The sequence below is a fragment of the Psammomys obesus genome, unplaced genomic scaffold (genome assembly GCF_907164565.1).
Source record: "Psammomys obesus unplaced genomic scaffold, mPsaObe1.curated_primary_1811, whole genome shotgun sequence".
Classification (NCBI taxonomy): domain Eukaryota; kingdom Metazoa; phylum Chordata; class Mammalia; order Rodentia; family Muridae; genus Psammomys; species Psammomys obesus.
Window position 1 is genome coordinate 8,333,320 of NW_026585797.1, and position 27,842 is coordinate 8,361,161.

General features: G+C 38.8%; 1 protein-coding gene across 1 annotated transcript; it reads right to left on the reverse strand.

Moving 5' to 3' along the window:
- Positions 1-3,388: 3,388 nt before the first annotated feature.
- On the reverse strand, positions 3,389-24,917 carry Spaca1 (sperm acrosome associated 1). The gene is made up of 7 exons (XM_055599204.1): positions 24,704-24,917; positions 19,587-19,643; positions 17,237-17,338; positions 16,216-16,322; positions 15,255-15,390; positions 4,072-4,192; positions 3,389-3,545 (listed from the first exon to the last, which is right to left on the reverse strand). Exons 1-7 carry the CDS (start codon positions 24,915-24,917, stop codon positions 3,389-3,391), a joined length of 894 nt encoding a protein of 297 aa, XP_055455179.1.
- Between the last annotated feature and the right edge of the window lie 2,925 nt (positions 24,918-27,842).

Genomic DNA, 27,842 nt, shown 5'->3' on the forward strand with positions numbered 1-27,842 from the left:
AGTCCAAGAAAAGAAGGATCCTATCAATTTGGAGTTTTCAATATAAGTGTATATAGTTCAGTCAATGTTTGCTGACTCAAAAAAGGACTCTGGCAATAAGGTGTTATTTTGAACACCATTCAATATTCAAAATCCTATGTTACAAGACCAATGACTTGGCATTCAAAAGGGAGAACTTCTTGGTGCAATACTAACTTCATATAAACTGTACTAATTATTTTAATCCATGGCAATGCAACATTCTGAAACTCTTACATTCTGAGAGACTGGCACTTTTGCTGGACCTCACAGCCAATGTTGATAATACATCTTGAAGTCACTTAAGACGTGGGACTGCTAGCCTTGAATACACTTATTGTGTAGTCAAACTTTGTTTAAGTTGCTTTTACTAGACCAATGGAAAACTCAAACTTAACTGCCTTGGCTTCCCCATGTAATCAACTTTTACAACCTAAGATAATGCAGAGCTGTCCTCTTACGTTACACCCCTTCCATGTCCCTGACCCAGAATAATACATATGTACCATTTGTTTTTTAAAAAATCAAATACAGAAGTTGAAAGCAACTTCCAAAAATCTACTATAAAGATTAGAAGCAACCACTCATAGTTATTGGTTGATAAAAAATGCTGTTTGTTAGCTGGTGAAACCAGTGACTTAATCCCTTATAAAACTGTTAAGGATTTCGGTAAAGTATCCCATTTCTTCCCCATGTGACACTACCTATACTGTTCACACCCCTGCCAGACAGACAGATATCACTCACACTTTTAGACACACAGCTCATACAATGGACACTTATAGGGATAGGCACACTGAGAAATAGGGACAAACATTCACAAGACAGCCTTCAGGAAAGCACAGATTCAGACTGATGCAACAGACAAAGGATGGAAGATACAAGGAGCATGAAGTAGAAATTTAAATCTGGACTCATTCTTGGTTTAAACCACTCCAAGGGGAAGTGCTTCGATTTCTTTCCTTAAGAGACACCAGTGCGTTATTGGTGACTTGCACTTAATCACCAATGCATTGCAATCTATGGGTTCACTTACTATAATAAGGAGATAATATCAACTTCTATTAAAAGTAGTCATGGCACTAGGATGATTCAAGAAAACCCATTGTATTCATTCCTTTCATATTATGATAAAACACTCTGATCAATAACAGCTCAAGGATGGGTTTATTTGGGCTTCCAGTTCCAGACAATTAGTCCACCATGGTGAGGGAGGCATTGTCAGATGGTTGGAAAAGGAAGCTGGCTGATCACATCTCAACTCCATACTACTTCAAGGAGGAAGTAGAACAAGGCTATCTAGCCTTAAAGCCCAACCCCAGTGACATACTCCTCCATCAATGCTGCACCTTCTACAGGTTCCATAACATCTTCAAACAGCGCAACAAACGTGAATCTATTGAGGACATTTTTCATTCAAATCATAACAGTGAGCAGATGTAAATAGAGCACTACCATTGTCAAAACTATTGTTGATTCACTGTGTGAGATGTTATGAATAACTCGCTCACTGAGCCTCGTTCCTCGCCTGCATGCCTTCCAGGAAGGTTCTGCTCTGTAGTGCACAGTACCCTCTACTATGTTCCTGGCTCCATCATGGTGCCATGTAATGGAGAAACAGTTCACCTAGGTCTTTCCTGCAGAGTCACGGGTATGCATCACATGGAGAACTTGGTAAGTCCTAAATAAAGAAGCTCCTCAATTTAAAGAGTAATACCAATAGTTTTAGTATTAACTGCTGTATCCAATAACTTATATATCTTCTTGCCCTAAAATAGTCTGACATAAGGTATGCTATCTACTGCTCATTGACTACAGGTCCTGTGTCACACAGTCCTCTCTCTGGAACCCAAACCAGCAGAGTTTTGACTGTTTTCCCAGATCAGTCTTCTAGCCTCAGGATGACCCAGAACTTTGGAATTCAGGCTGATAACTTATTGATCACAATTAGGCACACTGCCCCTTCCAACCAAAAGCGCTAAGGAAGCACCATCCTACTCCACATTCCTGGAAGGTAGGCAGTCACAAACAGTCCATGAATAGCACTTAGCACAACTAGTCTTGTTCAGTACCGACCTCTGATGTCCACTGCCATCTGCCTTTAAAAACAAGGGTTGATATAATTACTCCTCAAGAATGTTAGCCTCTTTATGAAAGGGGCATGCTCATACAAACTCAGAAATGAGAACTGGAAGGCTGATCGCTGTTTAGCGTTTGTCTGAGGTAGGTGTTAGAAAATTTCCTTTTAGAAGATTGTATGAAAACAATCTCTTTTCACTTAAGGTCTCCAATGGAATTCCCACAACACATAAAAATCATTTTCTAACCAGTTGATCCTTGCTTCTTTCAGATAGTATTTCTGTGCAACAGAAATAATCGGGGTAGCTTCTTTTTCTGCTTTTTCAATAAGGTATACCATACATGCCCGTTTGTAATGTCTTCTGCCCAGTGTATATCATAAATCATAAAATAACAGCAATGAAGTTGGCACAGAGTCCAGCTAAACAGAAGAAATGAAATCTATTCTTAAAAACAATTTCTGGAGAGCATATTAAGTATAATTTGTAATGTTTTTGAACCTTGTTTGCTAGCTGGTTGGGTTGTGTTACAGAGTGGTACAACACAAAATGATGATGCTCTATTATCACCCAAGACTAAGCACAACAAGGTGCTTGTTAGTAGTCATTGGAGAGTCATGGGCACAGTTTCTGCGAGAAGTGCAGAGTAAGTGCATGTCATTATCTCGGCCACCTCCAGGTGCTGGTCTACTTCTCCCATCTGTATTTCCTTTATGCAAACACCACCCAGTTGCCTCATATGCGTAAACTGCTCTGAGCCATGCTTGGCACATGGTGGCCACTAGTGTTGGTTGTTGTCACTACTTGGCACATGGTGGCCACTAGTGTTGGTTGTTGTCACTACGTCACGATTTACAAGTGCTTTCTACATTACATGCCCTGGAGAGATTCTGAAGTGTGATTTGCCTGAGTTCAACCTAGTGTAAGAAAACTTGCTAACTGGTGTGAGAAACTTTTCTCCCTGGTGTGAGAAAACTTGCTACCCAAGGTATTTTTCTTATTTAGGACCAAAAGGGTAAATGACCTCACAAGTCAAGTGACCCAAGTAATCAAAAACTGTACATGTACGTCCATGTAAGTGTCCCCAAACTATTGCCTGTACCAGTAAATTCCATGAACTAATGAAAGAGAATGTGACAGTTCTCCCGCAGAGCTGGACTGAGTAACAGCTGTCTCAACACTGCTACCCCACTAAGATAAATCCAACCCAGCACCTTTCAAGTATCCCAGGATATATTTTATTTCTATAAAATGAATCTGATTTGCTCTAATGGTCTTTGGTTTCTCATGCATCACTCATTCCATTCACTTAAAGCATCCTCTTCATGTCCGGTTCCATCCGCTGGTGACTGGTCAAGAGAAGCTGAATCTTTGTACCTCATAGAACTCATGTCGGAGTACTTCTCAGTCGTTGAGGCTTTCGCCCCCCAGAAGGATTTCACTGCCGCCCTGGAAGAAGAAACAAAAACAGAAAAAAGGGCCAAAATAAAAAAACAAAAACCAGAACCCAAACTAAATGAGGTTCATGATTACAATTCCATTGTATAGCAGTGCCTTTTATCCAACAGCTCAGTTCCACTCGGAATAGGCCACCTGCACTGTGACTGATGGAGTGTCAGATGTGTCAGGTATAATACACATATAATCATTTTTGAGTGAATTGGGAGGTTACAATAACCAAGCTTTAAAGCAGGGAGAACTACTACAGTTAAGCATCAAAAGTATTAATATATTTTTTTAAACAACTGCCTTGTAAAATTGTAAAATGCTCATCTGAAAGCTCTCCCCTGGCTGGGAATAAGTCATGATGTTGTTTTTAAAAGTATCCATTTACAAGATGGGTTAGCCTGGAAGAACTTAGTATCAAGACATAGAGGAGATCCTGTGGGGCAATGGTCTGAGCTTCACTGCAAATGTGTGGGGGTTGAGAAGGATGTCAATCAAAGGAGACAGTGCACACCAGCCATTCACCTACCAATTAATGATGATGAAGATCAGTACGAAGATCACAAATATGCAGATAATGACCCCTACAGTCAGCACAAATACTAAGACTGCATCAGTGTCTGGCCTGCTCGATCTTTTCATCTGCAATTCTACAAGCAGAGAAATACCCAGTGAGAGCTGCTAGTAGAAACAAGTGTGGACGGCTATGTCACTGGACCATTTCTGTAAAGGTTGTTTTTTATTCACTTCTCTGAGAGAAGTCAAAGGGTGAGAGCTGGCAATGGGGGAGGGGTGTATTAGTTAACTGGCCACTGGGAGAGCACTGTCTCAAGTCTTCCTGCTATGGCCATGTTTCTTGGACTTCTCTCAGATTTCAGCTGGCCTATTCATTTTCCAGGTGGCTTATTTCGGTAAGCTGAAGTTTTAAATTTTGATTCAGTTTGACTTATTCAATGTTACTTTTTATGGTCATTCTAAGTCATATCCAAGAAACCTTTGCCTATTACTAAATCATGCAGATTTATCCCATTTTCTCCTTAAAGCTCAAAGACTTAAATATTATGCTTAGGATTATGATATACCTATGATTTTTTTTAGATATAAGACTGGGATTGACACTGATTGTTCTCCATATAGTATTCACACACTACTCCTAAGTCAGACAGCAAATAAGGCTGTCGGGGAGGCAGAGCTTGTCTGCAGTGTGTGTATCTCTGGTGAAGAGACAGCTTACATCCGTGATAGATTTTGTGAATGTGATAGCTTCCAATGTGTCTTTTCTTCCCCTAACTCTAAAACCACACAAAAATAGTCCATACAGAAAGGGCAATATGTCTAAATACATATTAAGTGAAACAGGGACTAGAGGGGTCTAATTATTTGTATAAACATGACTTTGACCATTTTTACACTTTAAGTTTGGTAAAGTGGTCGCCTGCATAGTAACCTCCTAGACTTGTTCCTGTCCTCTTAACACTGTGGATTATCAGCCAGTTTTCTCAGTAGTAGTAGAGTATAAATGCAAGTTAGTGATCTCCCTTTAAGCAGTCCTACATACAATTGCAAAGGTGCATTTATATTTATATTCCAATATCGTATGATTAAAAAATAATGATTTCAGATTTTCAGAAGTGTGAGATGTTTAAAACAGAGAGATAATGTTCAGCAATAGGTTCTGAATCAAATGAACTGCAAAATTCACTCGATTTTATTCACTCGGACCCAACATCTACTGAGAGGATGGAGAGTAAGGGAGATGAAGAGTTCACTCCAGAGAAGGGCAGTCATCCTGCAAGGACAGCATGGACCACTTGTGTATCTAATTTTCTTAAGAAGGCCAAATTTCCTCTTAGATTTTTCTAATAAAAATTTTAAGGAATGAAAATGAATGAAAATGGGTTGAATTTTAATATTTAATGTTATCACTACCAAAATAAAGTAACATCAACTGGATGACTCAGCAACAGCATAAATTTGTTTCATATTCTGGACGCTGTAAATGATTTTAGAAATGCATTGTGGGGTCCAGTTGAGTCTTGTGAGGGCTCAAGGGGTGTGTGTGCTACCTTCTCAGCTCCTGGTTGCCCCAGCCTGCGTTTGCTTTCCTGTGGTTACCCCCAACTTTGCCTCATTCTCATTTCTCTTCTCCCTTCCTCCCTCCTCTCCTCTTAATTCTCACTCTCTTTCTTCTTTCCTTTCTCTCTCCTCTTTCCAAAGTTCTCTTTATTAGGATACCAGTAACAAGCTCATCTTAATTGATAAAATTTTCAATGGCCTCTTTTTCAAGTATGTCAACAGTCTAAGTACTGAGAAGTTATGAGATCAACACATCTTTTACTGACTCATAATTAAAACCCCAAACAAATGCCTAATATAGGAAAGCCAATTATTGTGAATAAAAGCACGACATAGAATGGTAATGGGGATTTTTCTCTTCTTCTCTTCTTTTTTAAAGACACAGTTTCTATATATTGCCCTGGCTGTCCTAGAATTTACTGTGTAGACCAGGCTGGCATTGAACTCACAAAGATCTGCTTACCTGTCTCTCAAGTGCTGGGATTAAAGGTACATACCATTACATCTGGCAGAATTTTTCCATTAGCTACATTTATCCTAAAAATATTTCTATTGAGATCCAAGATGGTGGTGACGAGCATACACCATATCTGAGGGGCAAAGGATCTGAAACTCCAAAATTGGTGAGTGAAGGGACTGCTGAACCCAAAACAATGATATTGAGGCTTCCAGGGAGAAAGGAGACTAACCATGAACTGAGTCCATTTAGATTTGGGTCACCCATGGACTCCTCGGCGGACTTTTCCTGGGGCTCAGTCCCCAGGCACTTCCCCATATCCATCTCTCTATTCCATCTTTGGCAGAGGCAGAGGAGGTGGCCTGCAGATTCCGCCACAGACCACAGTGCCCAGCCCCAGCGCTGGCGGCTCCTAGCAAATAAACTCCAGCTCAGGATCTGGGATAGAGAATACTCAGGCGTCCCCCATTCCCCACCCCCTGCCACTGTCCAGGAACCAACCACCATAATCCTTCCCTGGCAGAGGAAAAGGATAGAGAGGCAGCCTACAGAGTCCACCACAGAGCACACACCCGGGCCTCAGCACTGGTGGCTCCCAGCACAGCACACAGTGCTGGTGGACACCAAGACCGGCTGCTACAGCACCACTGAGCTGACTGTTAGCCTACCCCCGCATCTGCTCCAGCAGGATCAAACTGGAGAGTAGAGAGCAAGGGGAACCCCTGTGCTTTCCCACTGGTCGTGCTACAGAGTGAGTGAGCCTTCAAGTGAGTGCTTGCAGAGCCCCAGATCCAGGGCCCCTCTGTGAAAGCAACTAGACAACAGATCCCTACCACCCACACCCCTATTGTGGGCAACATAGGGATTATTGGGACAGCAATCCCAACACTGAAGCTCCTGCTCTGTGGGTCTACCAGTGAATTCCAGGCAAACAATTCCTGGAACCCAGACAGATCTGCATACCTGAGGCCTGTAGGCCACTGAGGTAATCAGGGAATCTACACTTGTACACTACGCCCATTAACAGCACCTGTGAATAGTGCCAGCATCACATTCCTCACTTAGGTACAGTTGAAACACCAACACACACTCTCAAACCAGTGAACCTCTATCATATACATGAAAAACATTCCAGAAACCAGAAAAAGCCGGACCTAGTCTGAAGTACAGACTCCAGGCACAAACAGTAAAGGTTACAGATAAGCAGATGGCCAGAGGCCAGTGTAAGAACACACCCAACAAAAATCAGGACATCATGGCTTCACCAGCAAACCCAAAATCAATGGACACTTCAAATCATTGGAAACACCAGAAAATGACTTTAAAACTCTGCTTATCCAGTTATTAGAGGCTCATAACGAGGAAATGAACAAATCTCTCAGAGAAATAGCCACACAAGTAGAGGCAAATAAAGAGGAAATGAACAAAGCTCACAAAGAAACGACCACACAAATGGGGGCAAATAAAGAGGAAATGAACACAAGCTCTCAAAGAAACACAGGCAAATATAGCCAAACAACTAGGGACACAATTATTGGCATACAGAGAAGAAATGAACAAAAAAATAGAAGCCAAAATTGAAATGCAGGACTCCACATTCAAACAGATGAAGAAAATGGTGCAAGACATGAAAACAGAATTAGAATGAACAAAGAATACACAAACAGAGAAAACTCTGGAGCTGGAGAATTTAGAGAAAAAATCAGGAACTACCAACGTAAGCATCACCAACAGAATACAAGAGATGGAAAAGAGAATCTCAGGTGCTGAAGGTACACTTGCAGAAACTGATACATCTCTCAAAAAAATAAAATAAAATCAGAAAAGTTCCAAACACAAAACATCCAAGAAATCAAGGATACCATGAAAAGACAAAATCTAAGAATAATAGGAATAGATGAAAAAGAAGATATCAGGCTCCAAAGTCTGGAAAATATTTTCAAGAAAATCATGGAAGAAAATTTTCCCAACTTAAAGAGAGAGATGTCCATAAACATACAAGAGGCCTACAGAACACCAAATAGACTGGACCAGAAAAGAAACTCCTCACATCACATCATAGGCAAAACACTAAACCTACAGAACAAAGAAAAATATTAAAAGCAGCAAGAGAAAAAGGCCAAGTAACATATAAAGGTAGACCTATCAGAATCACATCAAATTTCTCAACAGAAACTATGAAAGCCAGAAGGACCTGGGCAGATGTCATGCAGACTCTAAGGGACCACAGATGCTAACCCATGCTACTCTATCCAGCAAAGCTTTCAATCAACATAGATGGAGAAATCAAAATATTCCATGACAAAAACAAATTTAAACAATATCCACACAGCAACCCAGCCCTACAGAAGATACTAGAAGGAAAATTCCAACCCAACAAAAACAACTACATCCAAGAAAACATAGGATATAGATAACTACACAACAAAAAAAAAAAAAATCAAAAGAATACTAGCAATTAAACACAGTAATACCACCAACCCATCAAAAGAAATTAACATTTGCTCATCACTAGTATATAGCAACATCAATGGACTCAACTCTCTGACAAAAAGACACAGACTAACAGAATGGTTGAAGAAACAGGATCCAACATTCTGCTGCACCTAAGAAACACACCTCTGCAACAAAGATAAACACTACCTCAGAGTAAAGGGCTGGAAAAATGTTTTTCAAACAAATGGACCCATAAAACAAGCTGGGGTAGCTATCCAAATATCTAACGAAATAGACTTTCAACCAAAATTAATAAAAAAAGATGAGGAGGGGCACTACATACTCATCAAAGGAAAAATCCACCAAGAGGACATCATAATTCTGAACATATGCCCCAAATACAAGAACACTTCATCCATAAATGAAACATTATTAAAGCTTAAATCACACATCGATCCCAACACCTTAATAGTGGGAGACTTCAACACCCCACTTTCGCAAGGACAGATCATCTAGACAGAAGACAAATAGGGAAACAAAGGCACTTACAGATACCCTAAATCAAATGGACCTAATAGATGTCTATAGAACTTTTCACCAAAACTCAAAAGAGTATACCTTCTTTTCAGCTCCTCATGGAACTTTCTCCAAAATGGACCATATAGTTGGTCACAAAGCAAGCCTCAACAGATACAAGAAGACTGAAATAATCCCCTGGATTCTATCTGACCACCATGGACTAAAGCTGGACCTCAAAAACAATGGAAATAGCAAAAAGCCTACACACACGTGGAAACTGAACAACTTGCTGGGTTAAGGAAGAAATAAAGAAAGAAATTAAAGACTTCCTAGAATTCAATGAAAATGAAGGTACAACATACCCTAATTTATGGGACACAATGAAGCAGTGCTGAGAGGAAAATTCACAGCACTAAGTGCCTGCAAGAAGAAAGTTGTGACAGCTCATATGAGCAACTTAATGGTCCAACTGAAAGTCCTAGGAAAAAAAAAAAAAAGCAGATACACCCAAGAGGAGCAGTGGGCTAGAAATAATCAAACTCAGGGCTGAAATCAATCAATTAGAAACAAATAAAACTATTCAAAGAATCAATGAAACCAAGAGCTGGTTCTTTGAGAAAATCAACAAGATAAACAAACCCTTAGCCAAACTAACTAAAAGGCAGAGAGAAACTATCCAAATCAGCAAAATAAGAAACAAAAAGGGGGGCATAACAACAGACACTGAGAAAATCTAGACTATCATTACATCTTGCTATAAATGCCACAAAAATTTGAAATGCCACACAATTTGAAAATCTGAAGGAAATGGACAATTTTCTTGATAGATTCCACCTACCTAAATTAAGTCAAGATTGGGTAGAAAGATTTAGTAGTCCTATATCTGCCAAGGAAACTGAAGTAGTAATCAAAAGTCTCCCTTCCAAAAAAAGCAGCCCAGGGACAGATGGTTTCAGCACAGAATTCTACCAGACCTTCAAAAAAGTGCTAACTTCCAATTCTTTTCAAACTATCCCACAAAATAGAAACAGAAGGGACTTTACCAAACTCAGTTTATAAAGCCACAGTCACCTGATACCGAAACCACACAAAGACCCAACAAAAAAACACAGAACTTCAGACCTATCTCTCCTATGAACATTAATGCAAAAATACTCAATAAAATACTTCCACACAGAATCTAAGAACACATAATATCATCTACCATGACCAAGTAGGCTTCAGCCCAGGCATGCAAAGGGTGGTTCAATATACGGAAATCCATCAATGTAATCCACCATATAAACAAACTGAAGGAGAAAAACCACATGATCATCTCCTTAGATGCCAAAAAAGCATTTGACAAAATCCAACACCCATTCATGTTTAAAGTCTTGGAGAGAACAGGGATACAAGGCACATACCTAAACATAGTAAAGGCAATATACAGCAAGCCTACAGCTAACATCAAACTCAATGGAGAGAAACTGAAATCATTCCCACTGAAATCAGGGACAAGGCAAGGCTGTCCAGTCTCTCCATATCTCTTCAACATAGTATTTGAAGTCCTAGATAGAGCAATAAGACAACTAAAGGAGATTAAGGGGATACAATTCAGAAAGGAAGAGGTCAAAGTTTCACTATTCGCAGATGATATGATAGTATATATGAGTGACCCCAAAAACTCAGGCAGAGAACTCCTCCAGCTGATAAATACCTTCAGCAAAGTGGCTGGATACAAAATTAACTCAAAAAAAAAAAATCAGAAGCCCTCCTGAATACCCAAGACAAAAGGGCTGAGAAAAAATTTAGGGAAACACCACCTTTCACAACAGCCACTAATAACATAAAGTATCTTGGTGTGACTCTAACCAAGCAAGTGAAAGACCTGTTTGAAAAATACTTCAAGTCTCTGAAGAAAGAAATTGAAGAAATCAGAAGATGGAAAGACCTCCTGTGCTCACAGATTAGTAGGATTAACATAGTGAAAATGGCCATCCTGCCAAAACCAATCTACAAATTCAATGCAATTCCCATCAAAATACCAACACAATTCTTTACAGACCTTGAAAGAAAAATTCTCAACTTTATATGGAGAAACAAAAAACCCAGAATTTCCAAAACAATCCTGTACAACAACAGATTGTCTGGAGGTATCCCTGTCCCTGATCTAAACCTGTACTATGGAGCAATAGTAATAAAAACTGCTTTGTACTGGCATAGAAACAGAAAGGTAGATCAATGGAACTGAATAGAAGACCCAGAAATAAACCCACACACCTATGAATACTTGATTTTTGACAAAGATGCCAAAACCATTCAATGGAAGAAAGACAGCATCTTCAACAAATGGTGCTGGTTCAACTGGATGGCTACATACAGAAAAATGAAAATAGATCCATATTTATCACCCTGCACAAAACTAAAGTCCAAGTGGATCAAAGACCTCAATATAAAACCAGTTACTGTAAATCGGTTAGAAGAAAAAGTGGGAAAGACCCCAGAATTCATTGGCACAGGAGACAACTTCCTGAACAGAACACCAACAGCACAGGCCCTAAGAGCAACAATCAATAAATGGGACCTTATGAAACTGAAAAGCTTTTGTAAAGCAAAGGAGGACACTGTCATCAGAACAAAATGACAACCTACAAATTGGGAAAGGATCTTCACCAACCCAATATCTGACAGAGGGCTGATATCTGGAATATATAAAGAACTAACGAAGTTAAAAGGCAATAATTCAAGCAACCCAATTAAAAAGTGGGGTATGGACCTAAACAGAGAATTCTCTGTAGAAGAATATAGAATGGCAGAGAAACACATAAGGGGATGTTCAGCAATCCTAGCCATGAGAGAGATGCAAATCAAAACGACCCTGAGATTTCACCTTACACCCATCAGAATGGCTAAGATCAAAAACTCAAGGGACAATGCATGCTGGAGAGGTTATGGAGAAAGGGGAACCCTCCTCCATTGCTGGTGGGAATTCAAACTTGTACAACCACTTTGGAAATCAATCTGGTGCTTTCTCAGACAATTAGTGCTTCCTCACAATCCAGCTATAACACTCCTAGTCATATTCCAAAAGGTGCTCAAGTACACAACAAGGAAATTTCCTCAACCATGTTTCTAGCAGCTTCATCCGTAACAGCCAGAACCTGGAAACAACTCAGATGTCCCTCTATGGAGGAATGGATACAGAAATTGTGGTACATTTACACAATGGAATACTACTCAGCAATTAAAAACAAGGAAATCATGAAATTTAAAGGCAAATGGTGGGATCTAGAGAAGATCATCCTGAGTGATTTGAGTTATCCCCAAAGCAGAAAGACACACACGGTATATACTCATCTTATACTAGACGTATAAGATAGGATAAACATACTAAAATCTATACAACTAAAGAAGATAAACAAAAAAGAGGACCTGGGTAAGATGATCAATCCTCATCTAGAAAGACAAAGGGGATGGACATTGGAAGTAGAAGAAAACAAGTAACAGGACAGTAGCCTACCACAGAAGGCACCTGAAAACTCTACCTAGCAGTATATCAAAGCAGATGCTGAGACTCATAACCAAACCTTGGGTAGAGTGCAGGGAATCATATGAAAGAAGGGGGAGTTAGTATGACCTGACAGGTGCTCCACAAGGACCAAATATATCTGGACACAGGGGTCTTTTCTGAGACTGTCTCTCCAACCAAGGACCATTTATGGATAAAACCTTGAACCCCTGCCCATGGAAGCTCAATATCCAAGTGGGTTTTCCCTAGAAACAGGAGCAGGGACGGTTTCTGACATAAACTCAATGGCTGGCTCTTTGGCCTCCCACTTCGAGGGAGGAGCAGCCTTGCTAGGCCACAGAGGAGGACACTGCAGCCAGTCTTGAAGAAACCTAATAAGCTAGATTCAGATGGAAGGGGAAGAGGATCTCCCCTTTCAGTGGATTTAGAGAGGGGCAGGGAGAAGATAAGGGAGTTATGAGGGAGGAGCTACAGCTTGGATACAAAGTAAATAAACTGTAACTAATATAAAAAATATAAACTTAATTTTAAAAAATATTTCTATTACATATTTGATTCATCCCAACACTGTAGGGGATGGATATTTATTACAAAAGCATGTATTTGATGTCTGAACAACCAGAAAGGTCTGTTGCATGGGTGTGCCAATTGTCATTTTCCAAGAAACTAATAGGCAGTGAAGTATTCTGAAGGGCATTTTGCTGTTTAAGTGCGCATGATATAAGTGGCAGAATTACCTCACCATCCCTGGGCTGCTACAAGAGAGAAAAGTCAACATTGTCTCATTAAAGGACAAAGATTTGGAGTATTTACTCTAACTCTTAGGTTACACATTAGCAGACAAATGGCCCTTTCTACCACAAGGTCCATATTAGAGGCCAGGCAGTGAGGGCTAAGTCTACAAATGACACAGATACTCATAGCATCATAAGTATGGCAAGCTGAGAATGTTTAATAAAGTCTGATGGTCCTCCAGTTGCCCAGTCTTCTTAATAGTTACTCGCTACTGAAATTATCTTTTTGATGATGTCTTAACATAATGGTTATTACCTTTTACCTTGAAAATGTTTGCAAGTTGCAAACTAAAAACACATCAAGAAATTTTAACTAGTTAACATTTAGTTTTAAAACCTTTCCAAAACTCTTTCAGCTTATATTTATTTCAATAAGGCACTTCATGGCATGGTACTCTAGACTGCAAGAAATAGCTTCAAGAAATGCACAGAATCCCTTAAAATTACCTATCACTTTTAGAAGGTTATATATAAAGACATGTCTCTGAAAATAAGAGCGTTAGTATCTTTAATGAAATGATGGTTAATTTGGTTGTCGTCTTGACCACATCTTGAACCCAAGCAGATGGGCACACCTCTGAGGAATTTTTATTGATTAGATCATATGAGGTGGAAAAACTCATCCGAAATTTAGGCCACACCTTCTGGTGGCAGCTCACATAAAACAACATGGAAGAAGGAAGCTTTTGCTTTTGCCTGGTTATCCTCACTCTTTCTGGCAAGTTCATCTATCCTGCTGCTAAGGCATGTCTTTACTGATATTAGAACCTACTTATTTGAAACTCCAGTTTAGTTGGAAGATTAGCTGAGGGCATTCAACCTCATGGATTGAACAACTACTGGATTCTTGGCCTTCCATAGAGAGATGGCTATTTTGGGCTATCTGAACCACGGCCTGTAAACCACTTTAATAAATTCCCCCTCTAATATTAAATTATTTTTCTCTAGAGAATTCTAACATAAGTGAGTTCTCAAAGGACCTTGTGAGAAGATACTCTTACCAACAAAGATATCAAAATTAAAGATAATTAAGATCTACTAAACCAAAATAAATAGTTACCTAAAATGAGTGAACATGGACATATATTTGATTTCACTGGAGAAACAATTTCTAATGTGTAAACTCATGTTTAAGGCTGAATCAAGCACTTTAATATTGAATTATCAAAATTATAATTCAAAGGCAGGCATGATTACACATACCTTTTATACTAGCATTCAGGAAGTAAAGACAGACAGATGAGTTCAAGGCCAGCTTTGTCTATATAGTGTTTCAGGACAGCCAAGATACCTAGAGAGACCCTATCTATACACACACACACAAAGAGAGAGACACTTCAAATGGATAACTTTTAAAGGGAAATACTCTGATTTAATAAGTCTTAATTATATTTTTCTATAATAATGCATGACAATCATTTGTCTATCTTTACTTTCATAGTGGAAATAAATGTACCAATGTATATCAAGTTGAAGGTTTGTTTGGTTTTTTTTTTTGTTTTGTTTTTTTTTAAGGTCAACTCTTTTTGTTGTTGTTGTTGTTGTTGTTGATTAAAGATTCACTTATTTATGTATATGGATGTTCCATTTGCATGTATGTCTTCACACCAGAAGAGGGCATCACATCCCATTAAAGACTGCTGCAAGCCGCCATATCACTGCTGGGAATTGTACTCAGGACTTAATGGAAGAGCAGCCATTGCCTTTAACCACTGAGCCATCTCTAGCTCCAGGACTGGGTTTTAAAGAAAACAGCTCTATTTGGTAATTCATGTGCCAGTCCCATAGAGATCTACTGGATCAGAAACTCTGCAGTGGGGCTGGTAGAAATCTGTGTTTTAAAAAGTCCTTCAGATCATTTTGATGTTAATGAAAGTAAGTTTTGAGATATAGGAAAACCATAAATGCTACTGGATACTTACCACCTGTTGTATAGACTGTGAACTTAACAGTTGCTACTAATTCATTGTTTTCCAGGGTGTCACACGCGAAAGCCATAGGCTGTTGTTCTCTTTTTACTTCCAGAACTGCTGTGTCATTTGCAAGTATAACAGGTTGCTATTAGGGAAAAAAAGTATGAATGGTCTTGACTGGTTTCACTGATTGCAAATGGAGACAGTGAAAGATAAGCAGGGTTTGCTGGATCACTGGCAAAGACAATAGGTTGTTAATGTAAGGAAGCACTCCTCTTAACCAAAGGTCCTCTCTTAGCATAGTATGTAATTATTATACTTACATGATTTAGAAGCAGATAATCTAGACTTCAAATCTCAACCTTGTTGACTATGGACAGTACTGTCTGGTGCTAATTTTTGTCAGCTTGACACAAATTAGGGTCACCTGGCAAGTTCCTGCACTGTGTTTCCTCAGTGATGAACTGTTACTTGGAACTATAAGCTTCAGTGAGCATTTCCTCCCCAAGTTGGTTTCGATAAGTATTTTATTACAGCAACAGAAATGCAAACCAATACACTTTCTGTACCTCAATTACTTACCTGGCTTACCTGTGAAACGACACATTGTTTTTTAGGCTTATAGGATTGTTATATGCCTTTTAAGTGAACTTGAATACTTGATGATATCTTGCATTTAAACCACCTTTAATTAATGTTATCTATTATTTATCATGCCACACCTATATTAGCCAGCAAGAATCTTGATTCCAAAACAGAATACATCATAAAATGTGTGAATTTAAGTTATGATTATAGATGACCCTATGACATATGTACTTTTACATATGTAAAATTTGGATTCCAATAATGTAATAAAGTTGCATGACTTTTAGCTCTAGTTTTCAAATGGCTTTCTTAAAACATTACAATTAGGTACCACATCTTATCAATCACTAAAAACAGCAGATTATGCACAGCCTTTATTTACCTGGTCTGACTTTAGAATTTTCCATACATATCTGAAGCGGTTTTCAGGAGATGTATGAACACATGACAGTCTAGCAGTGTCAAGACTTTCAGAAATAGGTCTTCCCCCTGAAAAGAAAGAAAATACAAAAGAAAACCACTGGGCAGAAAATTGCTTATCTGGCCACATTCTTCTTTAATCAACAATTTTAATGGCATCAGCCATCAAGGGCCAGAAGATATTAACACTATCAAGACACTGAGCATAGCAGCCACATACCTCCACAACCATATATATGTATTCATAATGTAAGTGTTAGATTTTCTAATTTCTAATTTCTAATTAGAAAATCCAACTTTCTAATTTCTCCAGTTGAATAAACAGATCCAAAGTTATGATGGAATCTACTGAAGATTCCTGGGAAGATAAAAGGCCACATTAGAATCCAGGTCTCAAATCATAGCTCCCAAAGCAGTAAATAACACTATTGTAAGGCAAGTTTTGCATTGTCCCCTTTTTCATATGCCACACTGCTGTGAAAAGCCACCCTCAGCTGCAGATGTCAATTAAATGCCAAAGACACTGAAGCTTGTACTTGGGAGATTGATTTTAGGAACATCACCAAAAGAAGCAGGTGAGTAGCTATTGATGCTCTTCATTTGAATGCAGAAAATGTGGAAAGGAAAAGGCATTCAACTCAGTGATGTGTTACTTTGAACCTTGGAGAAGCTGAAACGTCAGAAAAGCTGATACAAACAGCTCCAAGTTCCAAGTTTAAGGTTTAACAGTCTACAGAAGTGTTTCCAGGGCGGGCTCAAGCACAGACCCCCAAACCCAGCAAAGCTTCAGCATATCACAGAGTCTACACTTCACTAAAATGTAAACCAAAAGCAGAGCTACTTAGAGGTCCTAGAGAAAGGGAATTGAATTTTTTATTATTTCTTTTTATCAGCTGATTGTTTCACTGTACTCAGTAGAGAGTTGAGGTTAAAGATATTTCTCCAGCATAAACGGTCCTTCAGCAAGTATGGATTAAACTCACAGCCACAATCAACAGGTCCATGGCATTCTTCCACACGAACAATACACTTGGATTCACCTCCAGGGCATCCATTGGTTAAAATAACTTCTCTGATTCCAACACCTTTAGTTAAAGAAAGACGCAAATGTTTAATAAAAACAACTACAAAGGGGCTTTCTTCCCATTTGGGACTATATTTTCTTGAGTTACATATTATTGTCTTGTTTTGAGAATGTTCTCTTATTTTTAAGAATTAAATTCCTAAATTCACTATGACAACATGTAGAGCTCTTACAGACTTCCCCACTCCACTTACTTTTAAAATAATATTAGTTCAAGAAAGTCTCATAAGGTATTTAGTTGCTGTTTCCATCAGAAAAAAGATTCTATGCTCACATGCACATTTAAAAATGTTATAATATAGTTAAAACAACCTCTTTAGAAGTTTTTAAAACTTACAGCTTATTTATTTATTATCTAAAACATGCTAATAAGTATAATAAATGATAATATGAATTTTTCATTGACTAAAACATAAAAATTTTACATCTCAATATCTTTGAAGTCAGAACTTATAATTGTGCATGTTTTAAATTGCTACAATTTTTTTTTCTTTTTAGAGTACACAAAATATGTTCCCTACAGCCAATAAAATCAAATTTGATATAATACATTGGATTACACAAATTTATTTGATCCTGGAACTTTTTAGAGGTGGGGTTGGCGCTTCTGAAAGAAATTCCAAAATCATATTTTACCATAAATCCTGCTTTTAAATGGCCGTATAAAGTCTCTGTTTTAAGTACAGATGGGACAAACTGTTAACCACACCACTATTTCTAGCTAGATACTTTTTCTGAAACTGTCACTTTTTTTTTAGCAAGAAATCAAATGCGTTTTAGCTGAGTGTCACTGGTTTCCAATCCCATTCTATGCAACTGGTGAGGCAGAGTCCACCTTCATCTTTTTGCCCATTAGATTCCCTTCTTCAGCCCCTAACAAGGTATTAATCAGAAGATCATTCCGAGGAAAGGAAGAACTGAAGATAACAGGGGGCTTAGAAACTTAAAATGCAAATTCTGACCAATCTTGAAAAAGTCTGAGATCCTCCATTTCTAACAAGTTCCTTGGTGATGCTACACTTTTTAAGGTCTAAGGAAGTGGGCCCCTACAAGATCGGGAGACAGTTGAACGATTACCAGCCTTGTTATAAAAATAACTCTACTGTAGAGAATTCTCAAATAGCAGCAGCAACAACAAAAGACTTAAATTACAACTGAGCACAGGCTGTTATTGATTCCTTTCATTTTGACTGTCACTTCAAAGCTAAAGCTAAACCTTATTTTAAGCTACAGTAGAAGACAGTGCCTGCCAGGAGCTGGGAGGAGGTGTGTTTGGAGAGCAGTAAGCTACTGATAGGGAGTTCTAGTTTGCAGTACTGAAAATGTTCCACACAAGATTCTGCTAACATAGTGTTAGGGCCACAGGAGCGCATGCGAGAAAGCGGTTACATGGTAAATTTTATGTTATCTGTGTTTTTAGCACTCACATAAAAAACTGTCAATTTTGGTAATTCTTTTACCAATATGTGACCTAAAAGAAGTGTGATGTAGATGTATACAGACTGAAATCTTATCACTGTCATGTTTCCACACCAGACTCTGCCAGGGATAACTGTTTCATTTGTTAATTAGCTACTGTCTTCTCATCATGCTGATGAGAAGTAATAGTTATAGAAGCCAAGGGACTCTCAGCATTATAGAGACCAGCATCCTTGTGAATCCATCAGAACTTCAAACTTTGAGACCTATCCATGGTCCTCGGTTGTTGGAAACTGGGTCAGTCCAAAATCTGCTTTAACATTTAGGGTAGCTGTCTCTAAGAACCAGTGCTCTATAGAGCACATATAGCCTGCATTTTCATGAAGATAATCTGTTTAAATCTTCTATTCATGGAATAGACAATGTCATGTTCTTTCACCATTATTCACTGCAAAAAGCTAACACCTCTTTTCTCCAAAATATGATGCACAAATTAAATAAATGGAATATTTGTAATAGTCTATTGCAAATAAGCCCACTTCTTGGCAAATTTGCCAAAATAGTGTGGGAATGCATCTGTTAGACGTACTGAAGAGCCATCATTTTTGAACGTCTGTGAAGGAAAATTTTAGTGAGGACAGTTGATATGCAAAAATACCCTGAATCTGAAATATACCCTTTGATGCAATTACCTAGTGTTGTGTGTAAATCATAATAGGTATAGAAAGCAAAGAGAGAGGAGGAAAGTATAAAAAATACAGAAATTACAAATAATTGGCATTTTATTTCTGAAAGCATGACATGTCATTTCTTTGGCCTATGCTACTTACCACATGTGACTGTGCACATTCCGAATTCTACTTCTTTGACTACTGTTCCGTTCTGAACTAAACATAAAGTTATAAAAAATTATTTCATTGTATGAAAATTTTCATAAGTGACAATCTTACTTGGGAGGTGAAAGGTACAATTAAGTGTCATATGGGCAACAGATTGTTTTTTTAATGTTCTATTAAAACCAGGAAAGCAAAACTGCCATCAATACAGTTATCACCATTGTAAATCAAAAGAAACCTAAACCTTTAAGGACATTCATTAAATTAGAAATAACTTTATGTTTCCTTCTGAATCTCATATATAACACGAGGCTTTTCTTTTTTACTACTTTGCACAGTGAATTAAAATCCAACTGGAAAAGAAAAATAAAACATACACACAAAAGCCTTTGAACTTTAGGAACTATTTTTAAAAGTCTCTATTTTCTATAAAGGAGAAGCTAATTAATAAACTGTAATACAAAACAATTTACATCTCCAAATAAGTCTTCATACCAAGTGTACATCAAAATTACAAGTTACAAATAAATTCCATTCATTTTACAGGTTTAAATGGCAGATTTTTGTTGTTTCTAATAATCTGTTCCACAATACTTTATTCAGGAGGCTAATTTATAATATATATAATTATTTAGGAAGCATAGTCATCTTGGCTCTAAATCACATTTTCTTTTTACTCTCCTTTTATGACTTGGGAGATTTGTTTTGGGAACAGGATCTTGCTACGCAGCACAGATTGGCCTTGAACACAGTGATGCTCTTGTCTTGGCTTCTCTAGGAATATAGGTGTGGGCTACCATGCCAGGACATTCCCTTTTTTCTTAATCATTCTGACATTTACTGAGTTCCTATAGTTATAGCATGTAATCACGTTTTCAGAAACACATATTAAGACTCAAATATCAACAGAAAACAGTACACAATGGGCTGTTAAAGAAGACTGTTAAAAGGCACTGGATTTTCAGACAGCAAATCACACAGAAAGCACATTCAACTTGAAGTCCAAAACACAACTTCTACCACTAATTAGCTGTTTGAATTTGAGTGAGGCAACTCAAATCTGCCAGGCCTAGTTAACCCCTTGTCAAAACTGCAAAGCCTATTGCACTTGATATTTGAGACTGAATGAAATTCTATAAATTGCTTAGGTCTGTGTGCCCAATTAAGACATGATAGTGAACCCAATGCAAACTCATTTTGCAGTTATTAATTTCATATTCTCATTTTCAATATTGTAAAACATTGATAATCCCACAGATGCTGTGTTCTGTATTTGCATGCATCAAATACAGTGCTGTAAATATAGAGTAGGCACTTGATTTATATATATATATATATATATATATATATATATATATATATATAGTCAATATTGACTTTGTCAAAAGATTTGAACTATCATGATGATCAATTTAAATTGACATTATAATAATAATAACCTGGCATGCTTGAATACTATCAGTTGGTATATTATGAGGCATAAGCTAAAAACCGGATCCTGGGCATAAAAGCCTGTAGTAAAGGAATGACTACTGGACCACTTAAAAACTATCAGTCAGTCAACTCCATTATTCACTATCTATGCTATTCTGAAGACACGTCATTCCTTCTCGAGTTTCCTCAGAGCAGGAAAAGGAGGACAAGGAGATGGCACCAAGCAGCCTCTGAAGATTCTTCAACTTTAGTATTTTTGATGCATTGAGTGTCCACTGGATCATTCAGTCACTGTTTAAAACTGGAAAACCACATTGGTGGCTTCAAGAAAATAATACCTATCTGGACTTCCATGTGACATCTGTCAAGGTTTCCCATTATATAACAAGATAGCCAATAAAAAAAATAGTCTTAATATCAGTTCCTCCAAAAGATCCACGGATGCTAATTAATTGGTTGGTGTCAATGTAAAAGGAATGGTGTGTCAAAGACAGTGTCTTCCTCAACATTTTATTAATGACTTCGGTAACATGCAGACTGAATCTGGGGTCCTGAAAATATGTCTGGTGATGAATTTAGATATGAAAGTGGCTGGAGGAAGAGCAGCCAAATCTAACAAAATGAATCCTCAGATGAAACTAAAGTCCTATGGGTTGAACCTCCAAGTGTCCAAAATTACTGTGTGGCGTATCCTGAGAAAAGAAAAGGTAAAAGTCAGCAATGATCTCAGCAGTGAATGCAGGAGGCAAGCATGCGGGAAGGGTTCCTGAAGGCCCTTGCTCCCAGAGTGTTGCCAACAGCATGTAGGCAATCATTCCACTGCACAGTGGCTGGGAGCACACATCACCAGGGTGAAACTGGACTCCCTCAGTCTGTTTCTTTTGGGTTGATATTTCAGAACTTTTATTCTTTCTTAAGGATGAATGAAGGACATACTTTTAACTTCATTTTACTGAACTACTGGGTATTAACCTAAGGTCTCATGCTAGGCGACTGTCCCACCTGGGTGGATTCCTTACCGCTACTCCTCATTTTGTTTTTGAGATAGGTTTCATTAAGTTACCCAGGCTGGCCTTGAATTCACTTTGTATGCCAAGTTGGCCTTGAATTTACAATATTCCTGTCTCGGTCTCTGGGATATAAGCCTGTGCCAACAGGCTCAAACACAGTTGTACTTTATTATAAAGTTGATTTTATAATTCACTATATATGTTCATGGAATCCTTTAATAAGCCTAAGCACATACAGATTATAGAATGTTTATGTTTTAAAAGATATGTAAGGCACATAAATGAGGGATAAATTAACATACTCTAATTTTTCTTTTATCTTAAAACATTGTTATTCCATAATTAGTAATTATTATCCCCAACTATATTAGAAAAACTAAAATTATCAACTTTAAGACTGATTGGAATTGTCTACAAAGATGAGCAATTATGAAATAAAGCAAAGCCCTGCAGTCAATGTCTCTGCCATCTCTGCAGCTCCTTTTCTCTACCTGTTTTACACTGTCTTTTAGGAGTGTGGGGCACTCTAGACACCCTCCTTTTCATCTGTTTCTGGGGAACAAGCATAAGAATTCACCAGAAACTGTTAAGGTTCAACAACTGGCAGTTTTTTATTTGTACCTTTTGGTCTTGCTTGATGATGGCCAGGAGGAAAAAGAACAGGTAAAACATTTCACAATTAACAAACAAATTGAACAATGAACAGGGACTCATGGCAGTATAAAAGGTAAAGCATACTTAGTCACATAATCAAAACCTCAGTTCCATATGGCACCTGGATGAATATCCTGGTTTTTCTCTAACTTAATAAGTAGATGTGGAGTTTCTAAAGACAGAGAAGACACACGGTACATCTTCCAAAAGGAGGGGTTTTCTCCTGATATATTCTGTTACAAAGCTTGAACTATCTTGCTTTTCTAAAAACACAAGGACCCATTCATTTTATACATCAGATTGACTTGAGATTTAAAAGTAGAAAAATCATGACAGTAGGTCTTTATGTGGGACCTCAAAGAAAAGAGATGATGCCCACATGAGTAAAACTCATTGTAATCTTCCAGTTTTTTACAAATCTAAAGATGTAAATGTTCTGCAAGTATGCAGCTAAAGTAGTATGCTCTTCAAAGAGATGCCCACCTTCTGTATTTGTCAGAAGTATTGCATTTTGACAATAGTGCAAAAAGAACAATAATGATGAGCTAGGTTCTATTAGAGATCCTGGAATTGAATTTACATGATGGATGCATTCCAATTTTATGCTTAAGAGTTGAGAATGTAAGTTTTCAAACTATTTGCCCAGTTTTGAGCGTGTATATCTTCAAACATAGGACATAAAAAAAATAGGTGGTTACAAGATTGAAATTTCTACTAAAGCTTCTCACCAAGTGTTTTGCTAGCCCTTACATTTGTGGACTACTTTAAGGCAACTTAAAAGGAAAAAGGAAAGAAAGGGAAAAGAAAAAAAATACACTAGCTAGTAAATGATGATTTTTTTGCAGAAATTTTGCAGGTCCATGGGTTACAAGGATCATGCAAATTTACCAAGGTTCTGAAGTGTTTGGCCATGTATCGCCTGTTTATAGTTCTGGACTCTCAGTCTCCCCAGTCAAAAGTACTTAAGCAGGACACTGTACATACAAACTGCAGAGGACTCAAAAATTCTCAGAAGTCCGCAGATGTAGAAACCGAGGCACTAAAAGAATATGTGACTAACTTTTGAACGTAAGTGATCACACATTCATCCCTAGGCACCTGCCTCACTATTCACTTAGCACTTTACAGCTAGAATTCTCTTTTGACCAAAACTGTTCACTCAGATAGAAGCAATGCTTAGAAGAGTCTCTTCTGTGGTCCTTTCTTCCTCACATTTCCAAAGTCTGGAGCTCTTCAAGATCTCTGTAAAGTAGGATCCCCAATAACCTCAGACAGTCAATTTCTTTCTGACACTGACAGTCACTGTCTATGATCAGGAAATAAAAGGATGGCAAGTATGGCACCCATGTTTCATGTACTGATTGAGAAACAAAAGTCATCAAGACAATGTCTGCTGAATCATTGGTGGGGGTAGAGAATCATCCTCCTTTAGAAGATGCCAACTTGCCATTGACCTACCAGTATGTGAGTTACACATGAATATTTACAACTATTTGTAAGGTTCTATTGATTGATGACCCAGGAGCGTAAGCCATGTTTATGGAGCCAAACACAGGCTTCATTCTGTTGTGTTAACAGCATCATCCAACAGTGTCATTTCTTGGATCATTTTGTTTTCTACCGCCCCTGCCCTTTGAAGAACAAATACTACAATGCCTGCTGTCAGGGAGCAGAGGACTAAAACAACACAGACAGACAGACACATAAACACAGACACACATACACATGGCTCCCCATAGTGAGAGGGTACTTCATTTCTTTAAAATGTGATTTCCTTCTCCAAAGTAAGACTTTAAAATATTTCTGCAGCAATTTCTATATTCATGCTTTTGTTCCCAGGGCCTTAGACATTAGCACCTTGTTTTTAAAGGCCTTAAGATGTACAAAATGGGTAAACTCGTGTCTGATGCGTATGCCAGAAAACTCTATAGAAGGTGGCAGGGGTGATTCTTCAAAGGGTGGGCTTCTGCCCTCTAAAGGGGCCTCCTGTGCCCAAAGGGCCACTGCCCTCACCCTCTTCCTCCGCCTCAGCCTGGTTCTCGCTCTCCCCCGGCACATCGGTGTCGTTCTCGGCCTCCTCATCGGTCTCACTATCACTCTCGCCCTGGGGTACGCCAGGATCCTGGACCACGGTGACGTTCGCCGCCCGCGAGGCCTGCAAGCCCACCAGGAGCAGCCAGCTGACGGCCAGCAGCCTGGCGGGGCAGCCCGCGCCCGCGGCGCTCATGCTTCTCGGCCCTATGGCTGCCCAAAGCACAGTCGCAGCCCTGGCTCTGCAGGACAGGCGCTTCGAACAGCGGCCACAAGGCGCTACGCTGCGCTGCAGAGCTTGCTTGGCGACCATTGAGGCGTCACCGCGTGCGCGTCATACCGTTCGAGGCCTGGCCCACAGCAGCCAGGGAACCCACGTCCAGAACCGGAACGGGGGGGGGGGCGGGGGGGGCGGAAGAGTGGTGCAAGGGCGGGACTTCCGGTGCTCTTTCCGGCCTGCCCATACTACCTGAGCTAGCAGGGATGGAAAGCCACCTTTGTGCTCCTTTTTGAAGCCACCTGTGCAAGATATCAGCCGCTTGGGTTGTTTTGTTAATCCACTGGCCCTCCAATGACTTTGGATATCTTGCTTCCTTTCTTCCAAGACATTTTTTTTTTTTTAAATTTCCTAAGCTTAAGTGTTCAGTACTAGACTATATGCACACTCCATGTGACTTGGTTTCAAAATTTCCTGTCCTTAATAGCTAATTTGGACTCATTGCAGTCTTTCTAATTATGTTGCATCGGGCTGGATGGATAGCCGCAGGTAACAGTGACCTGCAGCGAATGCAGAAGAGCCCTTGGCTTTGGATTTTGTGAGCACTGCTCAGCTATGCATTTACATTATACAGTGTAGCACGGTCAGCTCCAGGGAAGGAAGACAGGTTAAATTGCCAACTCTTCGCCCCTTTGTATTTTCGGACACCTAATTGGGATGTGAGATTCAGCTTTCATGCAGATTTTTTAAATCCTGTTGTCTTAACGATATTAGATCTCCCCCCAGTTTGGTTTGGAAAATTCATCTTCAGATGGCTTCACAAGAGGTCAGTGACCAGGCCCTGAGGAGGTTACTCTCACCAGTGCTCCACACATCCCTGTACTGATCTAAACTCAGTCTTTTCTGCTGGTTCATAGTTGCATGAGCTTGAGTTAGACTAGAAGCCAAAGTTATTATTTCCACTTGAATCAGTAGAAGATTTTAGAGCTTATAATTTCCCACTATTCCATTTAGGATTAATGTGTACTTTTATTTCACAGGAACGAAGAGGTACAACTGCATTCCTTATATGGTGATGTTTTCTCTAGTCTTTAATTCATATTTCTTCTTTGGAAATATACATGGGGATTTTTTGAGTCAGAAAGAAACTTAAAAATCATTATATTCTGAGTCATTCATTGTTAAGCCAGGAGATTAAGAACTGGACAGTTTTGAGTGAAAAGCTCAAGCCGTCTGTACCCTCTCACACCCACTCCACCCCAAATCTGGATCTCACAAGCAGAGCTAGGAAACGCACAGTGATTCCTGCAACTCCAAGTTAACAGTGAAGATATACTTTGTGCTGTGACTAGAAACAGAGAGTTCAATGACTGACAAAGATTAGGGTTGATATATGTCTTAGGGCTCTATTGCTGTGAAGAGACACCATGACCGCAACAACTCTCATAAAGGAAAACATTTAATTGGGGCTGGCTTACAGTTCAGAGGTTTAGTCCATTGTTGTCATGCCTGGAGCATGGTGGCATGGAGGCCAACTTGATGCTGTAGAGGTAGCTGAGAGTTCTGTGTCTGGATCCCCAGGCAGCAGGAAGAGAGAGGGAGACTGGATCTGGCTTGAGCTTCTGAAACCTCAAAGCCCAACCCAGTGACACATTTCCTCCAATAAGGCCACACTTACTCCAACAAGGCCACAGCTCTGAATATTGCCACTCCCTATGGGCCAATGGAACAATTTTTACTTAAAGCACCATAGTTTTTAAATTGGCTCCAAAATTGGTTTTATTTAGTAAGTGTCATGCAAGCTTGTTGTTGATGGGATTTTTTAAAAGTAATGCTTTGAGTGTCACTATTTAAATTCCTGTGGCATCAGTTGAGGAGTCACATGCTACCTTGTGCAATGAGGTGAGAACTGGGTTCTAGGCTATTTGTAGATCCAGTCTCAGCAGACTAATAGTAAGCCCATAATAGATTCTTTCAGGGACACTTGTTTGTAACAAAAGTACACATTTTTATTTGAAAATTTTAAATAAAGGTTTGTAATATGGTCAGTATTAAATTTGACCATAGAAAGGTACCTCTGGGATTGTTTTACACAGAGTTAAAATAACAGAAAATATTCTGGCTCTTGAAAATTTTGTGGAGGTCATACTGGTGAGAAATTTTAAAGTGATCTTGAGAAATAATGACCCTTGTTTTACAGTTAAATGAAATCATCAATATTTTTCCTTTACTGATATTGAGAAGAAAAATTTTTAAAATGCACCTTCAAAAAACCTTAAAAAAACATCTATTGTATTGTGACAGTTAAATTGTTGAGTATTTCACATTCAATTTCAGTATCTCTTTTCCTCAAGATACTAATCTTGTAAGGCAGAAGTTCCATACACCCTAAATTCAAGGCAATGTTAATAACCTCATAAATAAACCTTTCCAAATGGAATCCAAATGGACCTTAAAATGAATCTGAAAGATATTAAAATTACATCCATGATAGCAACTATATAATGCTACTTATATAACAAATTTTACTCTTGTAGAGTAAGAAGCATAATATTCTCAAGAGTAGTGAATTCACACTCACACAGGAAGCTTTCTGTCTTGTTTTGTTTACTTTCTTGCAGCAATGAGGATTGAACCAGGGAATGGAACCTATAGCCTTGGGGTTGCTAGGCAAAAACTTACCCTGTGTTAAGAGATGTATATCCTAAGTGAAGCCATAAATACATAAAAGGTAGGTTTTCAGCCAGAGAGTCCAGAAAAGGTGACTCTGCTTTGGCCTGCGAACACAAAATAGCAGTAATTTTAATGCCATTTTCCGGTTTATAGCTCTGCTTCATCACCTAATTCACTAGGCTAACCTTCCCTTCCCTTCCCTTCCCTTCCCTTCCCTTCCCTTCCCTTCCC

What these genes read in the sequence shown, in the direction of transcription:
- Spaca1 (XM_055599204.1), bottom strand. Translation starts at nt 24,917, where the DNA reads ATGAGCGCCGCGGGCGCGGGCTGCCCCGCCAGGCTGCTGGCCGTCAGC. An exon ending in AATGTGCACAGTCACATGTG is followed by an intron (nt 17,339 to 19,586) that starts GTAAGTAGCATA and finishes CTTTAACTAAAG; the next exon opens with GTGTTGGAATCAGAGAAGTT. An exon ending in ATCTTCATCATCATTAATTG is followed by an intron (nt 3,546 to 4,071) that starts GTAGGTGAATGG and finishes TTCTTCTTCCAG; the next exon opens with GGCGGCAGTGAAATCCTTCT.